The following is a 22472-nucleotide window of genomic DNA, read 5'->3' as shown; positions in this document are numbered from 1 at the left end:
CAGCTTTGGGATGTGGTGGAACGGGAGATTCTCATCATGGATGTGGTGTACACTCACATATTACATGCAAGTTACCTTGGAAGTTTTAAATCACAGCCGTCAGCATCACCCATCCTTTACAAGTTAGATTTAAAACAAAACTCTGGATCATTTTTAAATTTAATCACCTTGACTTAATACCAAAATCACAGAGCGTCTGGATGCTGAATCCAAAACAAAGCTCCAGCTCTCTGGGGAGATACTCACACCACCTCAGGGGATGGGATGAGGCCGATTCGTCAAACACTACCTGCTTGCTGATGTTCCCTGTGTGTTTGTTAATATTGCTGCCAGTGCTGCTCACCAGCTTCCAAAAACTAAGTTGGCCACTAAGGTTAGTGAGGTCAAATACACCATCGTCATTAACTCATGTTGCTCTTTATTAAACAACAGAAATTACGCATTACGCACTGAAAAAGGACAAAAATCCACACTTCAGCATTTCCTCTGGAACATTGATTTATAGTTTACAGAAAAATCAGCAAAACCGATGAATAGTTTGACATTTCAGTAAAAATGAATAAAGATGGATTTCACTCACTCGTCTGGCATGATAGAGACTGAAAAAGAGTAAACAGCTGACTTCTTTAGATAAAAAAAAAATTTAAACATTTTATATGGATCGCTTGTTTTGTTATTTAATTCTTGATCATGTGAAGAACAAAAACACTTTTGTAGGAACTGAACAAAATGTTACCTGAGTCTTGCTCGCTGTTTTCTTCTGAATAGCATCTTTATGTTAAGTTAAATAAAATGGCAACTTCTCAGTATATAATGTTGCTTATTATTGAGTTTATGGTTGGTAAATTACACACAGAATTAACAGATCAAAATAAAAAGAAAAAAAATGTCTTGTAATCATGATGCAAGACAATCTTTACATAATGTGCAGGTCTATTTCTTAAATGTTTGAAAAAGTTTAAAAAAAAAGTACAAAAGTGAGGCAAATGAAGCGAAAGTAAACAAACTAAACAAGTAAATTAAAACTACATAACCAGAAGAGCTCCCTGAATGAAGGAGGGGTTAATTTCCTTTTGTTAACCAGTAGATGTTAATGTGTGTGTGGCTACACTGCAGCAGCAATGCCAAATTCCATTTCCATAAATAAACTTCCACAGACATTTCTGCAAATTCAAGTTTGACTTTCAAGTGTGAATTTGTCATTCGGAGTAAATAAGAACTTTCCCCGAACTTCACATGTGATTCAGTCACAGCTTTACACATTGGAAATATCAGAAGACTAAAGTAAGGTAGGCCCGTTTCACACACAGAGTCTGCAGTACAAATGAGTGTAAAATCATCATAACATGGACCAAACTTGTGATCTTTCTTCACATCTTATTGGCCTTCCAGGTCAGGTAGGAGTTCCAGGCGACAGCAACGATCTGGACCACAGCCAGCCTGGAAGAAGGAGCAAATCTGATGTGTTTTATCTGGATGCAGCTCCACGCAGTGACTGATAATCATTGTATTTTGTAGGTTTGAATTATTCCCAGAAGAAACACAAAATAAATATAAGTTAAACTCGAAATGGGAGTTCTCATATTTAAAATGAAACGTTCATAGAGTCTGTACAACACTTCATCTCACAGAACGTTTTTCTACACTTTATATTATCAGTGCTAATTGTTTATGCTTTCATTAAGCCATAAAAGCTCTTACCTGTGGTGCAGTGGAATGAAGTAGAAATTGGCAATCTGGACAGGCGGCCACAGCTGAAACACACAGCCAACACTCAGGTGCTATATATGTGCCACATATGAGTCATTCTTGACACAAACCCAAGCATATTTTATTCACTCAGCGGGTCAGTCTGAACAGAAATGCAGATTTTTGTACTTTTGAAAAAAAAAAAAGACAGTGACGCATAGAGAGAAAACTTACATAATAATTAGAAATCAGGGCATCTGTATAGTCCTGTGAACAGAAGAAGAAAGGTTATTATACTGGCATCATGATTCAGGCCCTTTTCAAAACAACCTACAGCTTTAAGTAGTGATATTACATCTGACACAAAAGTCCCAAAGCCTGCGTCGAATAAAGGGGGCGTGTCCAAATGATGCGAAGTTCGTATTATTTTCCTGAGCATCACGTGAGCAAAGACAAATGAGGCCCCGTTTTCCCTGATTAAGATGAGTGTCTCATGTGATTCGGTTGCTAAAAAAAGCCGCGGAAAATGCAAGAAATGCTCTGCGTAAGTCCAGGTGACAGTGAGGTGATACAACACATGCAGCACCGACGAAAGCAAAATACATCAGCAGTTTGGGAATGATTGCATGATACATTCCAATAAGATAGGATTTAACTTTAAACTGTTGAAATAAACGATCAATCGATAGATAACTTTATTTATATATTCTTATATATTTGGAGATTTACAATACAGTTGCATCATTGTGTTTACATATCCACCAATATGTAGTTTACAGGACTGCTGGACATCAAATGACCAGCAGATGTCAATACTACCAAATGAGCTGTTAAATGGGGCCTCGAGTGATGACACCTTTGGCGATCCAATTGGCCAGAAAGACTCAACACATTCACGGGGCTTCATTAAACCATCCCTAGCTTTAAGTAGCTCCAAGGCACCATTTAAGCAAGTTTCTTTCACTATCCAGTTTCTTTGCTAAATGAATACTGCGTTTTCATCAGTGGTGGAGATAGATGTTTATACATGAAGGTCTGAAGGTGGGAAAGACTTTATTGGGGGGGGGGGGTCGGTCATATACTAAAACAGGAAATGACTGCATTCCTCTCTCTAACACACACTCACACACACACTGCTGTAAAAACTGTGGTCACATAGAGTAAACATCTTCATCAAGTGGAAATATGTTTTGGGGAGCTTGATGTGGTAGTAGGGTTAGGGTCGATCAAGCAATGGCTTCTCCCGCGAGTGGCTCTGGATTACTGTCTGGTGGTGGTAGACTGGATCCTTGTGTCTGACCACAAAGACCTGTGTGGTTAACATGGGGCTGCTGACAGGGAGGCAAAAAAGTCCGAAATCTTCTCATTCTTATATCTCCCCACACAAAACAAGACTATAAGATGAGAAAAAAGGTTCCAGGCTATATTTTTCCTTATTTTCATGCCGTTGCTTTCTTTAAAATCAACTTTCAGTCTCCAGTTTAAATTGAACAGGATCATGTAGCTTGAGCTCAGTCAGCGGAAAGTAACTTGCATACCAAACTCTCTGGCTCCGCCCCTGGATTTCCTTACCTTCATTACCTGGTGGACCATTGCTTTTATATAGCATTTATGTTGCAATGATACTAAGGAGGAAAGTGCAGGAACTGGTAGCTGTTGGCTCTGTTCTGTGATGTTTGAGGGCATAAATTTGAGAAATGGGAGGTAATTTTTTATTATGTAGAGTAATAACTTTGTCAAAGAGGTGCCAAAGGGAGAACAAAACTATTATTATCTTTGTTCCTAAGATAAATCTTAGAACAAAAAGGTTGAAGTTTGTTTTCTCTTAGTCTACAGATGATGGTGGGATCTGGTGCTAGACAGAGAGTGGACCGAAGCTGTTGTTACTTAAAGACCTGAGAAGAACTCGCGTCACCCGGGCCTCAAACAGTCCACCAACAGATGTGACTACATAACTCTCCCCAGGATGAGGCTAGTTTCCGGTGCAGATTACAAGCCAACAGTAATAATTCAGTGTCTGTGCATGTTTCTTTGTCAAGCTTCTGCTTGTGGATGAATATTTCATTTCACAAAGAATCACTGCAGACACACTTTTTAAATTCATGCATGAGGCATGAGGCAGGCTCTCCGTGCTGTCGGACAGTTATTCTAAAAGGTTTAGTCACATTTAGAAGATCTTGAGAGTGTTAAACTATCATTCTTTGTGTCAGCATGCTTTCTATGTTGAGATCTTTCATCAGCTGCTGGACTTAACAGAGTTTCTGACGAATTGGGAACATCTGTAACATTTCCCATCACAGAACCGTTAAAAGTGCTGATGGGGGATGAAGTGAGAAATGCTGATGAGCTAAAACTCCAGTTGGTGTGAGGAGTTTAGTCCAAACCAGGATGAAAACCAGTTTGACAGCAAGGTTAACGGCTGAAAGATCAGCACTAAATATTCCAGTGGAGAAAAACATGACTGTTTAATGTCAATGCTTAAATCAAAGATGCATGACTCAGGAACGCTCAGAGTGCTGGCGTTGGCTTTATGATGGCTGGGACGTTATGGTGAAATTGTAAAGCTGTTTCCAGAAGCCTGCACAAGCGTTTGACGTGGGAGTTAAAAACCGGAACAGTCTGATTATGTTTATGAGTGTCAATATAATCTTTTTGCTGTCACTTGATATTGAAAAAAGTTTTTTAAATGTACAGGCTCTGAGCATTAAACACATGTACGTAACTGTGTAGATACACTACAGCCACCAGTGATGAGGTTAAAAGATGTGAAATCTGTGTTTACTGTTTACTACAGAAAGTATTACTTTTATATCAGGAAAAGAAAAAATGAAAGTAGAAATAAATTATTTATTGATACTGAAACATTTAGACAGCAGTTCTAACCTAACCCAAAAAGCAGCCAAAGAGCAGAAAAAAACAGTAAACCACGTCTTACTTTTGCTGTTTTGTGGTCAAATGTTTTATTCCTGCTCTAAAAAAACTCAGCTCGTGTGCTTTCCTATGACTCTTTGTTTGAAATGAATCCTGGACGTCCTAGTAGTTTCCATGAAGATGAAGGTTTTATAACTGGATTAATTTGGGGGTTTTTTTTAACCTGCGCATCACCCCTATTGAAATACCTGTAAAACTGCTCTGGTTCACTTTTTGACCTTCTACTTTTACTCAGATATTACTTTACTAATTCCTAGATAAACTAGGCTGCTATCCTCTGTTTTCACTAAAAGTAAAGTACTTTTCTTTTAACATTTCACTGTGTTCCGGGTGAATTTAGTCTGACACAGTAACCTGTATCTTGATTCTTCTCTAGTAATCTCACGTCTCAGCTTTCTTTTTAAAAATTAAGACTATACATAATACAGCCCTTGTAGATATGAAGATGTACTTTTAATTTGAGGTGGAAAAATAGGCCTTGTCAAGAAGAGGTTAACCAAACTTGGCTCGTGTCGGAATCTGAGTTTGTTTGGATGTAACCTACACTTCAAAAACGTGACTTGTGAGACCTGCAGATACGTCCCAGTCTTCATTTAAATATCAAGCTTTCATTATATTCTTGAGCAGTTAGCGGAGGCGGCATTGATGAGCGAGAAGCTGCTGCCAAAAGACAGCAAAAGACAACAAACATGACAGAGAGCATGGTAGGGGGGAAACAGTCACCTCGGGAGACTATGCAGCATGCATTTGATTAAATATTGGCAGACTTTATTCTAGGAAAGCATGTTAGATTCAGGATGTTAATGTGACAAGAACAACATTGAGAATACGCTAATACCGTCAGAAAAATCTTAAAATTATGTACAACTCAGGGTATTATTTCTGGGGCTTGAGTGACAGAACTGAGAAAGGAAGACAGTGACTTTTCAACCCCACAGTAAATATAAAAACAGAACCACAGACACACAGCGTATCACCAAACTGAAATTCCCCATCACCTACTTAAAGGTCACGTCGTGTCTCGACACATAAACCAACAAGCCAATGTTCCTGGTTCTTTTATCCAGACAGAAACAGTTTTCTAATTATGGCCAAACAAGCTACGCTGCCACCTGAGGTGAAATTACGTCAAAATCTTTCCACCTCGCTGCAGAGGAGGCATTTTTTTTCACCACTTCTAGAGGTTTCTAAGCTGCTTGTTGCCATCGTGGTGGGAAATATTAATATACTGTTTTATAACATTAAATCTATGCAAGACTTTATTCAACTCAGTGGGACAAACTTGGTCCAACCCCACATCATATTCAATTTTTGAGTTTGTATAAAGTAAATTAAATATAAAATAAAAAAAACTAAGGAATAATTGCTATGTTTTTAATGACTATTCATGTGATAAAGAAAGATGTCAGGGCAGCTTTAGGAAGAGGACTTTAAGGTATTTTGTGCAAAACACTCTACAAGACATTAGTAGAGTATTCAGTAAGTGATGTGGAAAATCCTTTTCCCTTTTTCTTAACTTTTTTATCACGAGTGCCCCGTGTACAGCAAGCAGCATGAGATATGTGCAGCATGGAAGAGGTTTGCACACACTGGGAAGCACCAGTATTAACATGTAGTAAAACAAATTCACAGGAAGAAACTCAGTAAAGACTCTACCAAGCAGGGGCATCCAAACCAAACAGTTCAAACCCCAAGAAACTATATGGGAATGGAAAAAGAAATTGAACAAAAACCAGAGAACAGAACTGTCCTCTTTAGAGCTTCTGCTAATTTCTCCAATTCTAGCAAACCACACAAACAAGATGCCATAAGGAAGCAGAGACTCTGTTGATTGCAAATATGCCCGTCTCATCACTGTGGGACAAACACTCCCTGTCCAAAAATCCTTAATCATCTCTTACTTTTGCTGTTTTGTGGACAAACATTTTATTTATATATATTATTAAATGAACCAAATAGTAAAGTTAGCCAAACACAGAGCTCGTGTTCTTGCTGTTTCTCCCCCATGGACACCTCCCTATGTGCAGACGTGTTGGATTGCACCACCAATATCACTGCATAGACAAGCAAATCAACTATTATAATCACGTTTTAGAAATAAGACATTGGCAGGATACCTAGAAGTTGTACTTTGCTTGCATACAAGCTGGAACTTGGTCAGGATGAAGGAGTTGAGCAGCTGTTTGGTCGGCAGTTTCATTAATTTTCATCTCACGTTTCATCAGCGCCAGACCTCGTTGTAATGAGCACATTTATCATTTATTTTCCCTCCTTTCTGACATTTACCAGGCTGGCCTTTCAGGTCCACGCCTCTCCGTTAGTAAATAATTGATGGCGATCAGCGGCACGTTGGGTAAGCATGAAGCTGATGGACGTCTGAGCAGCTGGCACAAGATGACGGCTTGCTCTGACCCGGCATGCAAACACATACACGGCGGCATGAATCACTCTGGCCGTCTCAACAGTCCCTCCCCCTCCTGCTCATCGCTTCCTCGATCACAGGAAATAGTTTCTATTAATAATGAGAGGTGAGTGTTGGAGGTCAGTTACTGTACCTACAATAAAAAAAAAACTTCCTCTGTGTGGCCTCATCTACCTGACTGGTCTGTACAGAATACCAACTATTTTTGACCAGTTCAAGTCATCTCTCAGTTCAGTTTTAAAGCTAAAAAGCTTTAGTTTTAAAGATAAAATATGCAACAGGAATGGAGAAAAGATAAAACAAGAAGTCTTAACTTGAATATAATTCAAGTTTAAAATATTTAACTGTCATCTAGTGTCATTTTTTGTGTTTTTTAACCCATATCTGTGAGTTTCTACAGTTAAATACTTTGTTTTATCTCTCATTAGACATTTATATTTAAAAATGAGCTGGTTAAACACCAATTTTTGAACCCTTTTAGAGAAATTTTGATTTACAAGTTCAGGTTGAACTAACCTGTTGCTTCAATGCAGATTCATTTAACACAAGTGCATAATAAAGAAAACCATTAAAGATGGGAGTCTGAGGACCATTTTAGTGTCTTGTTTCTAGAACAATGAGGTGAAATATGGCATTAAATAGAACTGAATGTCCAAGTTCACATCTTTTAAAGATGCTCTGTGGCATCTACATGTTTTAGAATTCTTCTTTAAGCTTTCATGTGTTTGAGAACATAGAATGAATAAGACACATTTGCAAAGTTAAGTCAGTTCAGTGGAAAGTTTGCCAAGTTAAGCAGCTGACTTTCTGCTGGCTTACTGGACAAATTCTGTATAGTCATAGGAGAAAAAGAAGTACACCCTCAATTTTAACATTTTCTACAAAGGACATAATTTAAAAAAAATAATCTGGTTCATACAAGGTCTTAAAATTAGCCAAATACACCATGTAGTACAAAGTATCATTATTTAGCAATTACTCAGCCGAAATGCAGAGGCAGAAAAATAAAGTACACCCCATGACTCAACAGCACACAGAAAAACCTTTAGCGTTAATAACTTTAATAATCATTTAATTATTTCTACATGACATTATCACAAAGGGGAAAAGAAAAATATCTTAGAGCCACATTTGTGTAATTTATTATTTTAAGAACTGTGCATGTAAAGTATTATACAGTTAATGTGAACATCTCGTTTTCTCCCCGCAGCTCATGATGCATTTAAAAAAAGGAGTCATATGAACATGTTTAAAATCTTGTTTCAATAAAACTGTTTCAGTATTTATTAGTTGTTTCATGTAAGAATTCTTAGAAGCTATGACACTATCTCCGGTCCTCGAGGGCCGCTATCCTGCAGGTTTTTTGTTGTTTCCCTGCTCCAACACACCTGATTCAAGCCAAATGGATCCTACAGCTTCTTGTCAGCTTCTTCACAATCACCCATCAATTTCAATCAGGTGTGTTGGAGCAGGGAAACAAGAAAAACCTGCAGGTTAGCAGCCCTTGAGGACCTGAATTTGACACCTTTATATCATGCTGAGTCATTCCAATGAAATGCCTGAAACTCCTCTTAGGATGTCTGGACTTGTAGCCGTTACTATAGGGATAGTCAATTCATTCCTACGAGGGCTGCAATCCTGCAAGCTTTCCATGTATCCCTACTCCAACACACCTGAGTCAAGCAAGGAATCCAAGCTTGTTTCTGAGGTGAAGCATGGATAAATGGGTGGACAGATGCATTATTGTTACCATGTGATGCTATGATTCAACCTCTCAAAAGCGACAGCTGTTAATGCTCATGCACACACAATACCAGCAAACAGTATGATTAAAACATAAAAATAAACCGACTAAATTATAAATGCTGAACCTCCTCTTCACAAGACCCACTTTTTCATCACCGCGGTAACTGCTCCAGAATATAATGAAAGCTAGATATTTAAATGGAGACTGGGACATATATGTGCAGGTCTCACAAGTCACGTTTATTAAATGTAGGTGACACCTGAACTCAGATTTAGATGTTAAACTGAGACGTCACTTTAGCATTTCATTTTGTAGCATGACCTCTGGAAGCTCTGTTCATCTTATTGAAATAAAGCTCACTCACCCTCTTGAGTTTGGCAACATTTTTCTCCACAGTCAGCCCGTTCAGAGCACCAGAGATGCAGAGGAAAGCTCCCAGGAAACATGGAGCAAAACACAACTGTGGTGACACAAACAAACCAGAAGAGACACAATGAGACAGTTAAAAACAAATCTGAACGACAACATAACTGTGATAATGAAGAATACGAACGAACAGTTTATTGAATTACGTGACTCTCTATGATCTTCAGAAGTTTTTAAATCCCTTTCTCACTTTGCTTACACATTCGTACGCTGACTTCTGTTTAGTTTTGGGTAACACATTCAAATATCCATGACATGTCACATGACCTCCATCTTTTCTTCAGGTCTGATACCAGAGGAAGCTCCAGATTTGTCACCTTAAATCTTTCAGGTCACCAAATGGCACTTAGTTTGCTGTGTAGGCTGAGGCAGCTCAGTCAGTGCGACCACATCACTAGTCAAGCGTGGGAGTGGACCCTGAGCTCCAGTAAATATTTCAGGAGAAGAGGAAACTTCTAAACCTGTGCTCTGTTATGGTTTTAGTTTATCCTGTGTTTGTCCTGCTGCAGACATGAAAAATGAATAAAAAGAATCAAACACCATGGGTAAAAGTAAAGAGAATAACAGTACTTGCTCTATTTTTTGCTTTCAGTTGATTTATTTGTTTAGAGGAAAGTTACTTCTTCTCTCTGCCAGCTCACACTAAGCTGAAGTTAAATGAACACAGATTAAATGTAAAGCTTGAATATTTTAGCATGCAGCTAGCAAGGTGTCAATACATGCTACTGCCACATGAACAACTCATTTTCAATCAAAATAGCTCCAGTGCCCATTCAGAGCAGGTGTTAGAGCCAGTTCTAATTTGGATCTATAAAGAATTTCTTTGGTTTTCCACAACCGTGCAGCCACTAAAGAGTCACATCATATAACGTAACACACATCTCCAAGGATGTTTCCAGTTCCACGTTTCTCACATGCTTCGACTGCTGCTTTGACTTCAGATCCACGCTGAAGATCAGCTTTTGTTTTTTCTTTGTTTCCTTTAGAATGAAGCAACTAAATGCAACACTAGCTTCAGATTTTTAAGTTTAAACTGGTTTGACCGGTTTTCATTAATTCAATTCAAAGAAGCTTTAATCCAAGAAAAGGTCATCTCAGGGCACTTTTACAGACAACTGAATTCAAGCGAATCCGTTGTCATCCAGTCAGTACAAGCCGATTCATAATAAATAATAGACTACCCAAGGAAAACAACAGGCTGCATCTCGACTTCAGTTCAATCCCCCATCCTGAGCGTGCACGAGGCAGCATAAGTTAAAAAAGAAAAAAAACTTCTTTTGAACAGAAAATGACCTCCAGCAGAACCCGGCTCAGGGAGGGAGGCCATCTGCCTCGAATGCAGACCCCACACCCAGTCCTTAACCAGACCACACCCAGTCCTCAACCGTACCACACCCAGTCCTCAACCGGACCACACCCAGTCCTCAACCGGACCACACCCAGTCCTCAACCGGACCACACCCAGTCCTCAACCAGACCACACCCAGTCCTCAACCGGACCACACCCAGTCCTCAACCGGACCACACCCAGTCCTCAACCGGACCACACCCAGTCCTCAACCAGACCACACCCAGTCCTTAATCACACCATACCCAGTCTTTAACCAGACTAGGCCCACTCCTCAACCAGACCACACCCAGTCCTTAACATCACAATACCCAGTCCTCAACCAGACCGCACCCAGTCCTTAACATCACTATACCCAGTCCTTAACCAGACCACACCCAGTCCTCAACCAGACCACACCCAATCCTTAACCAGACCACACCCAGTCCTTAACCAGACCACACCCAGTCCTCAACCAGACCACACCCAGTCCTTAATCACACCATACCCAGTCTTTAACCAGACCACACCCAGTCCTCAACCAGACCACACCCAATCCTTAACCAGACCACACCCAGTCCACAACCAGACCACACCCAGTCCTTAACCACACCACACCCAGTCCTTAACCACACCACACCCAGTCCTTAACCAGACACCTTCCCAAACCAGCAAAGAGTCGGTGTAATTGTGCACCAGTATTTTAGGTCAGAAACCAGCAATTTAGTGGTAAATTAGGCTCTGACTGGTTTTTCAAAAACATCATCAATGTGCTTGTAAGATAAAAAAAAAAAAAAAAAACTTTAATAACTTAATAAATGCTTTTAAAAAAATCCCCTTTGGGGATTAATTTAATATTTTTAAATATGAATCTCCACCGGAAGAAAGCATATTTTGACTTTTCAATGTGTTCTGCCATATTTTATATCTGAATACAAAATAATCTGTGTTTAAAGTAGAAGACAGTGTGAAGATTGTTCACTCATGAGAACACTTACTTATCTTTGGTACTTACATATATTAAAAACATAAAAGCAAAATTAAGCTAAAATGTGTCTGACAGGTAACTCGCTGTTCAAAGCTGTGCACAAAGGGAAAAGGTGAGAAACTTTACAATCGATTTCTTCCTGTCAGTACAATAAATTCTTGTGTGTCACTCTGGTATAAAATGACTGTCAAAGTTGGACACAATTACAGAGCCGAGACTGACAGACACAGTATGATCACATCTCTGGGCTCATTTCTGTTTGTTAAAAGCTTCTTCTTCAAAGCTTGAAGGAGGCGAAAAGGAGAACAGAGAAGCAGAAGAGGGGAAATAATAACGAGAAGGCGGAGGTTAAGAGATCCGCAGATGCTTTTCTCACCTGGTCAACCAGCATTTTCTTCATGGCAGCAGTTTTAGTTCCTCCAACAACCAGCCTGTCCAAAACTTTGTACCAGCTGCCGACTACCGGACCCTTCATTATCACAGAAAATAAATTAAGCAGATTACACAGACTTACAAATTATTGTTCTATTTTTAAAATAAATGAACTGCAGTTTAACATTCTTAGTGATTAAATGTCCATTATTTCCTTTTTCAAACACTAATTAGCTTCACATTGGTTTTATCCACGTGAGGAAGAATTTAAAAAGGTAAAAATAGCTGCCAGTAAACATATTTTAGTGTACCATCTAAATCTCAGTCCTATGCTAAAGAACTACTGTCAAGGCAGATCAAAGAGAAATACTTAATCTGTCTGCACATCATCTGCCTTTATATAAATCTATATGACAAAGGAGCAAACTGAGGGGGTGTAGGATGATTCCTGAAACATAAATATATTTTATTTTTGTCCCAGTGATGTCAAAATGTAGAAGGTGAAACGTTCAGTTGTTGCAGGACTTGAATGTACAGTATATATAAAAAGGGGGAAAAAAAACAAAATAAACACGTCTAAATAAATAAATTTGTATTCAAGTGGTTAATTTTTTCCTAACATCTTATTTTGTGAATATATGAAGTGTTACTTGTTTGTTTTAATGCCTTTAATTAAACCAAATTATCATACAATGGTTTGAAATGAAAACACAAAGAAAGACATGGCGCTTACCACAAAGAAGAAACCAATACTCATCATCTTAGCTGTTCGTTGCACGTTGTGATGAGCTAATCCTCTCCTCTCAATCAGCTGTTGGGAGATGACATCACCGACGCCCACTAAAGATCCTGGATGACAAAAAGACCGTCAGTGGACTGAGCATGGTGTTATATGACTGTGATCCCTATAGCTGTGCAGAGTCTGATTATGGAGCTTTCATAAAAGTTTGTTTACATCTCTTTAATTTGTTAAATGACAACCAAATGCAGGCGGAATATCTGATGCTGGAGGGTTAAATAGATTAAGATGCCAGTAGTGATCTGGAACGTTCCTGTTTTAAGTCAAGTGATGGATCTTTGTCGCATATTTTTCTTCACAGTTTGGGACAAAAGCTGAAAAATTCCCCCATAATGTTCCTTAATCATTAATAAACATAAAAAATAAAAAGAAAAAAAAAGAAAAAGAAACATTCAAACTCAATGTTTTTCCATGACTCAGCTCTTCTATTCCTGACATTTCTCTAACACCAAATTTATGGCAACAATATAATTTTTGGGCCACTTCAGTGTGGTTGTCATATCTTAACAGGCACACTCTGGATATATTACCACCTTCTAATATCCAGGGATCTTGTAAATGTCAATTATCAACCAAGATCCTGAGTAAGAACAGACAAGAAAACCAGTCATGCAACAGAAATCCCACAGCAGAGAAATGATGTCTTAGTCATTTGCTGTTTTCCAGGATTACAAATCTTTGACTGAAAAACAAAACCTGATGACTATATGTAGCTGATCAGCTGCAAAATGTTCCTTTTACTGCTGTTTGTGCCTATTAGGCTCATTTTGTATCAACTTTGCTTAAAATAAATATAGATATACTTGGCATAAAAGCAATAAACTACCTTAGAAAGCTGAGTAGAATTGCATAACTTCTTTGTTCAATCAACATTAGTGTAAAAAAATACTCATTAAAAAGTTTCTAACAACGTTGAGCAAAACCACAGCTGTCAATAAAAAGTGGAAACATTCTGAATTATAATTGTACACTCGCAGCGCAGCAACTAGACACACTTTATGATATTTAGGCTCACAGATGTTAATGGACAGCAAAGCACCAAGAGAGCGGCGCATCATCCAGTCACTCACTGTCTAACTGTGATAAGAGAGAAAAAGTTATTTCACATCGCTATTGTTCATTACCTAGAAATCTGGATATCTGTTAATTGTGTATATAGTATTTTTGCATTATATAGTTTACCTAATTTCATTGTCTTTCTATTTTGTTCAAATAGTGCTGCTGTAGCGCTGCAGTTTCCCTGTCTGGGATCAATAAAGTTTACAGTATGTCTGCTTCTGATTCAGGTATCTCTGGCTGCTGCTGAATATTAGACGTCTGCCGCCATCTAGTGGTGACTAACCTGAACTACAAACAGAAACAACGACAACTCAGTTCTTCAATAAATCTGGTATATGGAAATTAGAGATGGAGTAAATTGAGTTCCTAAGGAAATTAACTGTCCTTTTTCAGCATGCTTTGAAAAATAGAAGAAGGACAAAAAAAAGAAGAAATTCCCAACCATCTTTCACCTCAGCAGTTTGCTTTAACTTTAATGTTGCATGTTTTCATAAATTATGTACAGACAGGCTGATGCTGCATGTCATTCCACTTATGAATTAGTTGCTCCTCTGATTGTTGCCTTTAAGAAGTAAATGTGTATGCCTTGATGTTATTCTATAATTTCATATACTTCCACAAAATCACCAAGGTCTAAACTGCTTATTTTAGAAGCTATTGCTTATTTTGACTGATGCAAAATCATTAGGATTCGCAAGGTTAAAAATTTAATAGAAAAAAATTAAATTCTATAGTCCTGATTCTGATCATTTTTAAAGGCGCTTAAAAACAAACTGCAGTTTGCCATTCATTGTTGGTGCTTTGTTTGCATGCTCTCTGACTTACAGTTTAAACTGGAACAAAGGTTGTGTATGTTGACCCCCATTTTTACCACGTACTTAATCCATTTTATCTCATCCAAAAAGCAAGTGGGAGAAAACATATACTCTATAAGTTAAATTAAATATGTGTGCACATTGTTAACTCCACTACAAAATGTGTAATTACTAGATATATGTAGCCAATCATGATTAATCGTACCAGCAGTGACTATCTGGACTGTCCAGGGATATTTGGTCATCAAGGCCTGGTAAGATCTCCACAGGCCTGCCATTCTCCTTCCTACAAACGGGGAAAACATTACAAAAGGTCACCGCAGATCGGAAAGTAACGTGACTCAAATCAAGCAACCCTGCTAATAAGTCCCGTCATACAGTCAATTTATAATTTAAATTTGAGGGTATTTTATTGATCATTTAGTTAAAAAGAAAAAGTTTTACAACTAAAGGCTTCTACTCATCACTAAAATCCCTTACAGTTAAGGATAAACTATTATAAATCACTTGGCAGTAATGTGTCTTTCACCTCGACTGATTTTGGCTGGTCTTTACTCAAACTGTGCTGTTCTAAACTGTTTTTGTTAAAGCCGAATTAAAGAGCGTACCCAAATTATTAAACCTGAGATCCAACCCGTTTTGTAAATATATATAGTAACGTAGTCAAATACCTTTCATATAAACTTTAAAAACTTCTGTAGGACATCCGGGATTAACTAAGCAGCACAACTCTGTCGATGAAAGCATCATCTGAGCAAACCTACATTAGCAAACCTGCATCGCATTTTATTTTAGGTATCTTAAATGAAGCGAAACTAGCACGGTAAAGCAGCGTTTTTCATGTTTTGTATTATCGTTATTTATCACAATTTTACCTACAACTCAACTCAAACTACATCAGCGACTGCTCACCTTTACCGCTTGGCGTGGTGCATTAAAAGTGAGTTAATTCTGAATATTCCAGTAAAATAGTGTACATAACTCTTAAGAAGTCAAGCTCCAGTAAGAGAAGCACGAGATGCCTTCACGCTCCAAAATGGTTCATACGTTTGCGTGTTCTCAATACGTATCGCTTTTTATGCAGACATATTGGTAAACCTTGTCGTGACAACTGTGCATCACCGTTTGCTGTTTCCACTCACTTTTATAGTAAAATAGTTTATACACTTTCTTGAAAGTAAGTGTATGTAAATAGAAAGAACCCTTCTTCAAATCTCAGCCATAAAAACAAAATTTCCTACGATCCTTGAAGACGGCAGTTGCGTCAGTTCCGCTGTAAACAATACAATGCCCCCTCTGCTGCCCTCTAGTGGACAACCCCGGTACACAGCAAAATAAGTTTCAAACAAAGTTGTGTTTTTTCAAGTATATATAAATTCTTTTATTCTGTACAGACAGCACTTACAAAAACAAAACCAATTTATATTCATTACAGCACATATAACTTTTAATTTACAACAGCACAGCCTACCACAGCACCTAAACAGAATCCTGCCATTTCTCTTATTAGTTTATTTTAACCAGTCTGTAGAGGTACATATTAGGATCACTGTTTTTTGAAAAGTTTGTCAGGTTGTTAGCTTTCACAAAGTTGAATTCTGCTTTTAATTAGACATATGTGATGTCTTTTAAAGTTTCCATAAACATATGACAGCTGAATGTAAACAGTGGTGTTACTGTGGACTATTCTCCATAAATAACTGGCTGGAGCACAGTAACATGCAGAGGTTAAATCTACAAGCAGGTAAAGTAACAAGAACCTAGAGCAGAGCACCTGGAAAGGAAACTCTTTTTTTATGCTTACTAAACCCATATTTGACAAGTTAAGCTATTCATTTAGTAAGGCCCATTTTTAAAATGTGTATGAAATGTCTGCAAAATGTTTCAAAAGGAAAAAATAAAGTATATCCATTGCATGAGCTGAATTTATGTAAAAAACTGAATATGCAAATCCCCTGTAAACAACACAATAAATAAATAAAAACAAAAAAGGACAACACAGCAGCAAGTATAGGCCCAACAAGGCCAGTTTCCAAATTAGATGAGTTAACAAATAAAATGCTACTGAGATTTTACACAAAATTTATTTTACACAACAAAATTTATAGTCAACATTTAATTTGACTGTCTTATGAAGACACTTTGAATACGTACTTTGAAAGGCAAAGCAATTTAAAGTATTTGCTTAGTATATTCTGACTCAAAGCTCCGTTACAGATACTTTCTTCTAAAACAAAAATAAAATAAATCACTTTAAAGTTATTGCCATGGGAACTGCACACAGTAAAATCAAAGGCAATTATTTAAAAAAAAGAAAGAAAAAGGCAAATAAACAGACGAAAATAGAGCAAGTCTTTGATGTTATCAATGGTCAGTGGTCTTCTTCTTCAAGTAAAGGTCTCTGTTGTCCCTTTTGGTGAAAGTTGCCTGAGAAAACAAGTTTACAGTACAGGCAGCTGCAGCTTCTGCTGCGCTGCAAAGCTTCAAAACAAAACATCACAGTACACTGCTAACTAGATGCGGTCTATTACCTAAAACCAAACACTCGTTATAGGTAATTATATTAAATGATGAAATGCTGCTTTCTTTCTAGGTAACATCTTAGTGCAAAACAACAAATTAGATTAACACCGACTGATTAAACACTAAAATAAATGTATTTAATCTGGCCAGCAAACTTTTTCTGAATCAATATCAAATGATTTATTGGTAATATTTGACCTAAAGAAACTTACTGTGCAAAATCCTGGAAGACACCTGCAGAGTTGAAGGTCTTTCCAGTAAAAGAACAGTACGTGAATTAAATATCTTCTCTCAAGTTTTATCTCGGCACAAAAACACCCCTGGCAACATTTCCTTAAAACCACGAATTCACCGTTTTATAAAGTAACAGGAGTAACATGAGTTGTAACTGAAATGGTCTTCTGGAAGCCAGTCGAAGTCAAAAAAGTTTCACAACCAAAAGACATCCTGCAGAACAGGCAACGCTCCGAACTTTGGCCCCATTTACACGAGCTGAAGCAGTTGAAGCATCAGTAAAGCTCACTCTACTGGTCTGAATGGGAAGCAGTTTATGCAGCATCACCTCAGTGGTCGGGAGGACGTCGATGGAGTAGAGCAGATGAGGCAAGAAGTTCTTAGACTTTTCATGGCTCAGTGCTTTTGTAACAAACCCTCCTCTTCTTCATCTCCTCAGAAGTCCATCCCTTCATCGCTTTCACACCAATCCGACGGAGCGTCGGTACCAAAGTAACGATCTCCAAAATTACCTAAGAAAGAAGAAAAACTGATTTCTACTTCAGCATTCACAAGTAGAACAAGAATACAGTTCAGAGGGTGTTTGGGTTTTATTTGGGATATGTATATATGTTCCTGTCTTTGTCATTTAGTGGTCGATAAGGGCAGATTCATTTTCATAGATCTGATTCAACCCATTTTAAGACCTGGCAACACTAGACAGTGTGTTGGTGGCATTTTAGGTTATTGCCATCTCCCAGCTGGCCACTAGGTGTCAGTAATTATCAAACTCTGATGAGCGTCAGATAATTTAAGAGGAGTCCAAGACTGCAGAAATAAATTAACTGGACTAAATTTATTCAGTACAGGATAATAACAAAACATTATTGCAACATCAGTCAGGAAAGAGAAATTTAATTTTTTCATCTTTGTTTTTTTGAGATTTTTGTTTCCTTTTTGGCATCAGAATTAGACTCAAACTGGGAAGTAAGGAACTTTGAAAACTGCACAAAAGGCCAGTCTGCACTTAACCCTGAAAATAACTCTACGTCAGGGGTGTCCAGCTCCGGTCCTCAAGGGCCACAATGTGTCCAGCTCCGGTCCTCAAGGGCCACAATCCTGCAGGTTTTTGATGTGTCTCTGCTCCAAAACCACCTGACTCAAATTAACGAGTCATTGTGCAAAACCTAAAAAGCAGTTGGATCTATTTAATTTGAGTCAGGTGTGTTGAAGTAGGAAACACTGAAACCTTCAGGACAGGGGCCCTCGAGGAGGGATAAGATAAGACACTGTTAAATGTTTCTCTTTCAACTCTGAGACAGAAAGCTTTTTCTTGTTGAAACAACAGATTTATTAATTTAAATTATTTAACAATGCTAAGAAAGGCCATTTATTTTAACACTTTTGGGTTTAAAATCATTGCAATAAAAAATGTTTTTATTATAACAGCTTAATTTATCAATTTTTTTTCCATTAAGAGACCTGCACCTTGTTTCCTAGATATAAGATAAATCAACTTTTAACTTGATTTCATCTTTTAAAACAGTCACAGTTATGTGGGGGAAGATCCATGACTGCATCGCAAGTCTGAGGATAAATGTGTAGTTTTGTAGTTACAGTCTTATAATGACCAAGTAGGCATGTACACAACTTATAACTCAACACATTCTTTCCTTGTAAAAAGTAGTGAAACCTAATTTTTCTGGATAAGGATCAGACTTGTGCTAAACCTCTCTGGTAACAGCAGATTCAGTTGAGGGGAACACCGTCTCCTCACCAATGCCTGGTATGATGTGGAACTGGTCGTTGACCTCCTTGTCCACAGCGGTGGTGATGATGCGGACTTTAGGGAAAGCGTAGGCCACAGAGTGGACGCCCATCTCAGCCATCAGCAGGGACAACAGGAAGATTTTATCCTCGGGTACATCGTGGTCCTTCACAAAACAAAAATGAAGAAAATACTCAGTTAAAGTCTAGAAAAAAAACTTTTTGTTCCAACTATTTTAAGTGTTTATTCTTAGTGTGATACATGTTTATTGTAAAACACAGCGACTGATTGGTTCAGTCTAGCTGACCCACCAGCAGAACTCTGACAGCCATGAGAGCAGCCGCTCCAGTGGAGACCGTGCTGTCCATCAGGATGACGTAGTCTTCACTGATGTCTTTAGGAAGACGAAGGTAGTGAAGCTGAAGGTAGGACATAAAACCCATGGAGATGCTCTGATTATCTGATCCAGCTTCAGAGGAAATAATAAGTGCAGAACTTAAAATGCCCAAACCTCCGGTTCTCCTGTGTCGTGGTTGGTCTGAATGAGGATCTTTCCAAGTCGGATGTCTTTACATACAGCCATCAGAGCCTGCTCCATGGTCTCTCCAGCTCTCAGGATAGAAACTCCTGTGATCTAAAAAAGGAACAATTAGGTTTTGTTTCTGTATTTTCTCCACATTTATTTAAAATTTATAGGAGAAAAGGGATAGGACAAATAAATTTCCAGTTTGGATAAACACAGTAAAAAAGTGTTAGAGAGATATTTTCGGAGGCTAAAAGGCTTCAAAGATGCATCAGAATAAACTTAACAAACTTACTCTTTTACCACTCAACCTCTTTCCCTCATACACTCCACCCTGAGGCGTTTCAACAGATATGGGCTAGACAAATAGAAGGATGAAAAGGAAAAAAAAATAAAATTTCCACTGAATCTGTTGCAATAAGAAGCATCAGTAGTCGGACTGAGGTTGGTTAATCTTCACACAGCAAACTCACCTTGAGAGGCAGGAAGGAGAGAGCGTGTTCGATCAGTAGCCTCATTAATCTCTTGGAGTAGAAGATAAACTCATCTCGGTTTGTCTCCTTGTTCCTACACACAGAGCAGCAATAAAGAGGATTACAATAACTGTGTCCTGTTAAAAACAATTACACCAAAGACTAAAATACAGGAAAACTCACTTCTGTTCTTACATGGTGGATGTGTTTGAGCAGAGAACAGATCAATACAGCTGAATCTGAGAAGGATTTCCTTTGCAAAAAAGTGTGTTTGATTGAGTTCTGACCTGATGATGGTGTGCATGCCGCGGACCTGCGGCGTGCTCTCCAGCACGCTGAGGGTTTTGGGTAAAGGCTGACCCTGGTGAGCCGAGGCCAGAGCCGATCTGTGTTAAACACATTCATATAAACAAAGTGGCCGACTTTTCTACATCAAAACTTCCTTCAGCTAAAAAACTTCAACCACACATTATCACACATTTGTTAGTTAAATAATGATCATATTAAATTAACTTCTCATTTTCCTTTTAAATACAGGAACAATTTTTAAACTTAGGATAAAGTCTTTAGATACTTAACATTCTTTAACTTGCAGCCCATTGAAGTCATTGTGTCTTTATTTTAATCAGATAATCATACTCAGCTGTTTTGATGATTTTTTTTGGGGGGGGGGGGGGGGGGGTTATTACCAGGTGTCTAAAGTCTGAGTCTACCCTTTTTAAATCTTGGTGGAGGTCGGAGGTCTGCGCTCAGTGTGCTTCTAGTTATAGCAGTTTTTGCACAAGCAGCACAATCCTAAAATATTTCCAGCGATTCTGGGTCCATAAATATCTGCACAAGCGCAGCACATCTGTGGTTGATGCATGGAAAACTTTAAGATGTTTGTAGCAAATTAGTTGCCTGTAATATTCTGATTGATAATTTTATGACAAAGATGTAAGTTTTGGGTTAGTTTGTAACTAGTTTCACATGTAAACACAGTGAACACGTTGTCGTCCCCCCACCAGGGTGCAGAAAGGTGAGGTCAGATAAATAAAACTCCTCCAGCTGCAGGAAGTGTGATGGTTTTTTCTTGTGTTATAGAGAAGATGTTTCTGGGAGGTTGTTGGACTGAACAGGTGCTAGTTTAAAAAGGATAAGAGCATTTAAATTTTTTTTTGTCTTAATTAAGAACGGACAGTAAAATATGTCATATTACTGACTTATTTATACGAGGATTTATACAAATACACACAAGTACAACTCATAGTAATTTCTCTTTAACTTCTTGGCCAAGGTGTTAATGCTTCAACTGTCAGGCTTTTATACCAAACTCCTTCAGGTGGGGTTATTACCAGTAGATTAGGAGGGGGATGACAATGTATTAATGGAATTAAATCTTATAGTAAGTGGCACCTTCTGCAGCCCACAGAATAAAATACAAGCATTGTGATCCCTGTAGTTTGCAAATCCAGTTAAATGCATGCTTACAATGCTAAAACAAACACGATCTTAATCAATAGCTTTTTTCTTTGGGGCATGCTCAGCCTCTAAAAGAAACAAAGGCATGCTTTTGTTTCCACACACAGAACTGCAGGTTAGTGGAAAGTACGTCAGCCAAAACCTTTAAAATATGTCATCAAATCTGGTTTTGGAGGCATAAAATTGAGAAACAAACACGCTGACTGAACTACAGTTAAAACATGCTGTGTTTAAGTTTTGTTTATTTGTTTTTTTTTTAAATAAGGCCTGCACTTCTCAAACTACAGCAATGAGAAAGATGCACAAGGCGGGCCTCACATATCCCAGCGGAGCTTCCTCTGAAGAAGGTGACGTGTTCATTTGATGACATTTAAGTGATTAAAGTAGGGGAAAGAAAGAGCCAGAAAGAAATACAAGAAGAGAAATAACAAAGGACAAGGAAAAATAAAGGAGAAAGGAAGAGAAGGAACAGAATTAGCAGTGAATCGGCTCTGACACATCGCCGCTTTGCAACACTGAACAGGTACGTCCTAGTTTCACGCTGAGAAGCAGCACGTTCAGTTCAATTCATCCCATAAGTGACTTCACTTTATGCTCCTTTATTTCCCTTTGCAAAGAGTACTCACACCTCAGAGCAGTTCCTGCACATTTAACAAATTATTATATGAACCGATGTCAGCGTTAGTAAAGGATTTACAGATTCACGCAGCGGAACCAAATCAGATTAAGTCACCCATACTTATGCTGTGATTTGGCTGCACACAGTAACTCAAGTTTAGTGGATTTTCTGCCAACATTCAACCAATTTATGAAAAAAAGTAAGCAGCTCTCTTTATATGTTATTAAGTGTTTATTCACAGCAAAGTGCAGAGCAGCTGATCTTTCGCCTGCTACCTGTGCTTTAAATTGCATCAGCTACCATGAATATTTGGAGCT

At 38.2% G+C, this 22472-nt stretch overlaps 2 protein-coding genes across 6 annotated transcripts in view; both read right to left on the bottom strand.

The window, feature by feature from the left end:
- Nucleotides 1–480: 480 nt before the first annotated feature.
- Nucleotides 481–15830, bottom strand: mpv17 (mitochondrial inner membrane protein MPV17). Of its 4 annotated transcripts, none has more exons than XM_041975141.1 (8): nt 15718–15830; nt 14781–14861; nt 12636–12751; nt 11907–11999; nt 9154–9249; nt 1924–1956; nt 1702–1754; nt 481–1495 (listed from the first exon to the last, which is right to left on the bottom strand). In XM_041975141.1, exons 2-8 carry the CDS (start codon nt 14851–14853, stop codon nt 1378–1380), a joined length of 582 nt encoding a protein of 193 aa, XP_041831075.1. In that variant the 5' UTR covers nt 14854–14861; nt 15718–15830; the 3' UTR covers nt 481–1377. The 4 variants fall into 4 exon arrangements, with proteins under 4 accessions (XP_041831075.1, XP_041831074.1, XP_041831077.1 ...); XM_041975140.1 differs by lacking the exon at nt 15718–15830 and adding an exon at nt 15488–15617; XM_041975143.1 differs by lacking the exon at nt 15718–15830 and adding an exon at nt 15488–15617 and having other exon boundaries at nt 481–1440.
- A 101-nt stretch (nt 15831–15931) lies between these two features.
- Nucleotides 15932–22472, bottom strand: part of si:ch211-243j20.2 (uridine-cytidine kinase-like 1) — a 28235-nt gene continuing 21694 nt past the window's right edge. Inside the window, exons 8-15 of one of the 2 annotated variants that reach the window (XM_041975120.1) lie at nt 21855–21874; nt 20363–20461; nt 20076–20169; nt 19898–19960; nt 19591–19713; nt 19391–19498; nt 19089–19245; nt 15932–17844 (exon numbers count right to left, since the gene is read on the bottom strand). In XM_041975120.1, the coding sequence (XP_041831054.1) occupies nt 17768–17844; nt 19089–19245; nt 19391–19498; nt 19591–19713; nt 19898–19960; nt 20076–20169; nt 20363–20461; nt 21855–21874 (741 nt within the window). In that variant the 3' untranslated portion in view covers nt 15932–17767. The remainder of the gene's footprint in view (nt 17845–19088; nt 19246–19390; nt 19499–19590; nt 19714–19897; nt 19961–20075; nt 20170–20362; nt 20462–21854; nt 21875–22472) is intronic. The other variant, XM_041975121.1, reaches the window with a different exon arrangement.

Source organism: Melanotaenia boesemani, chromosome 22 (assembly GCF_017639745.1).
Source record: "Melanotaenia boesemani isolate fMelBoe1 chromosome 22, fMelBoe1.pri, whole genome shotgun sequence".
Lineage (NCBI taxonomy): Eukaryota > Metazoa > Chordata > Actinopteri > Atheriniformes > Melanotaeniidae > Melanotaenia > Melanotaenia boesemani.
The sequence above is the reverse complement of the archived record's forward strand: the minus strand, read 5'-3'. Positions and strand labels throughout refer to the sequence as shown.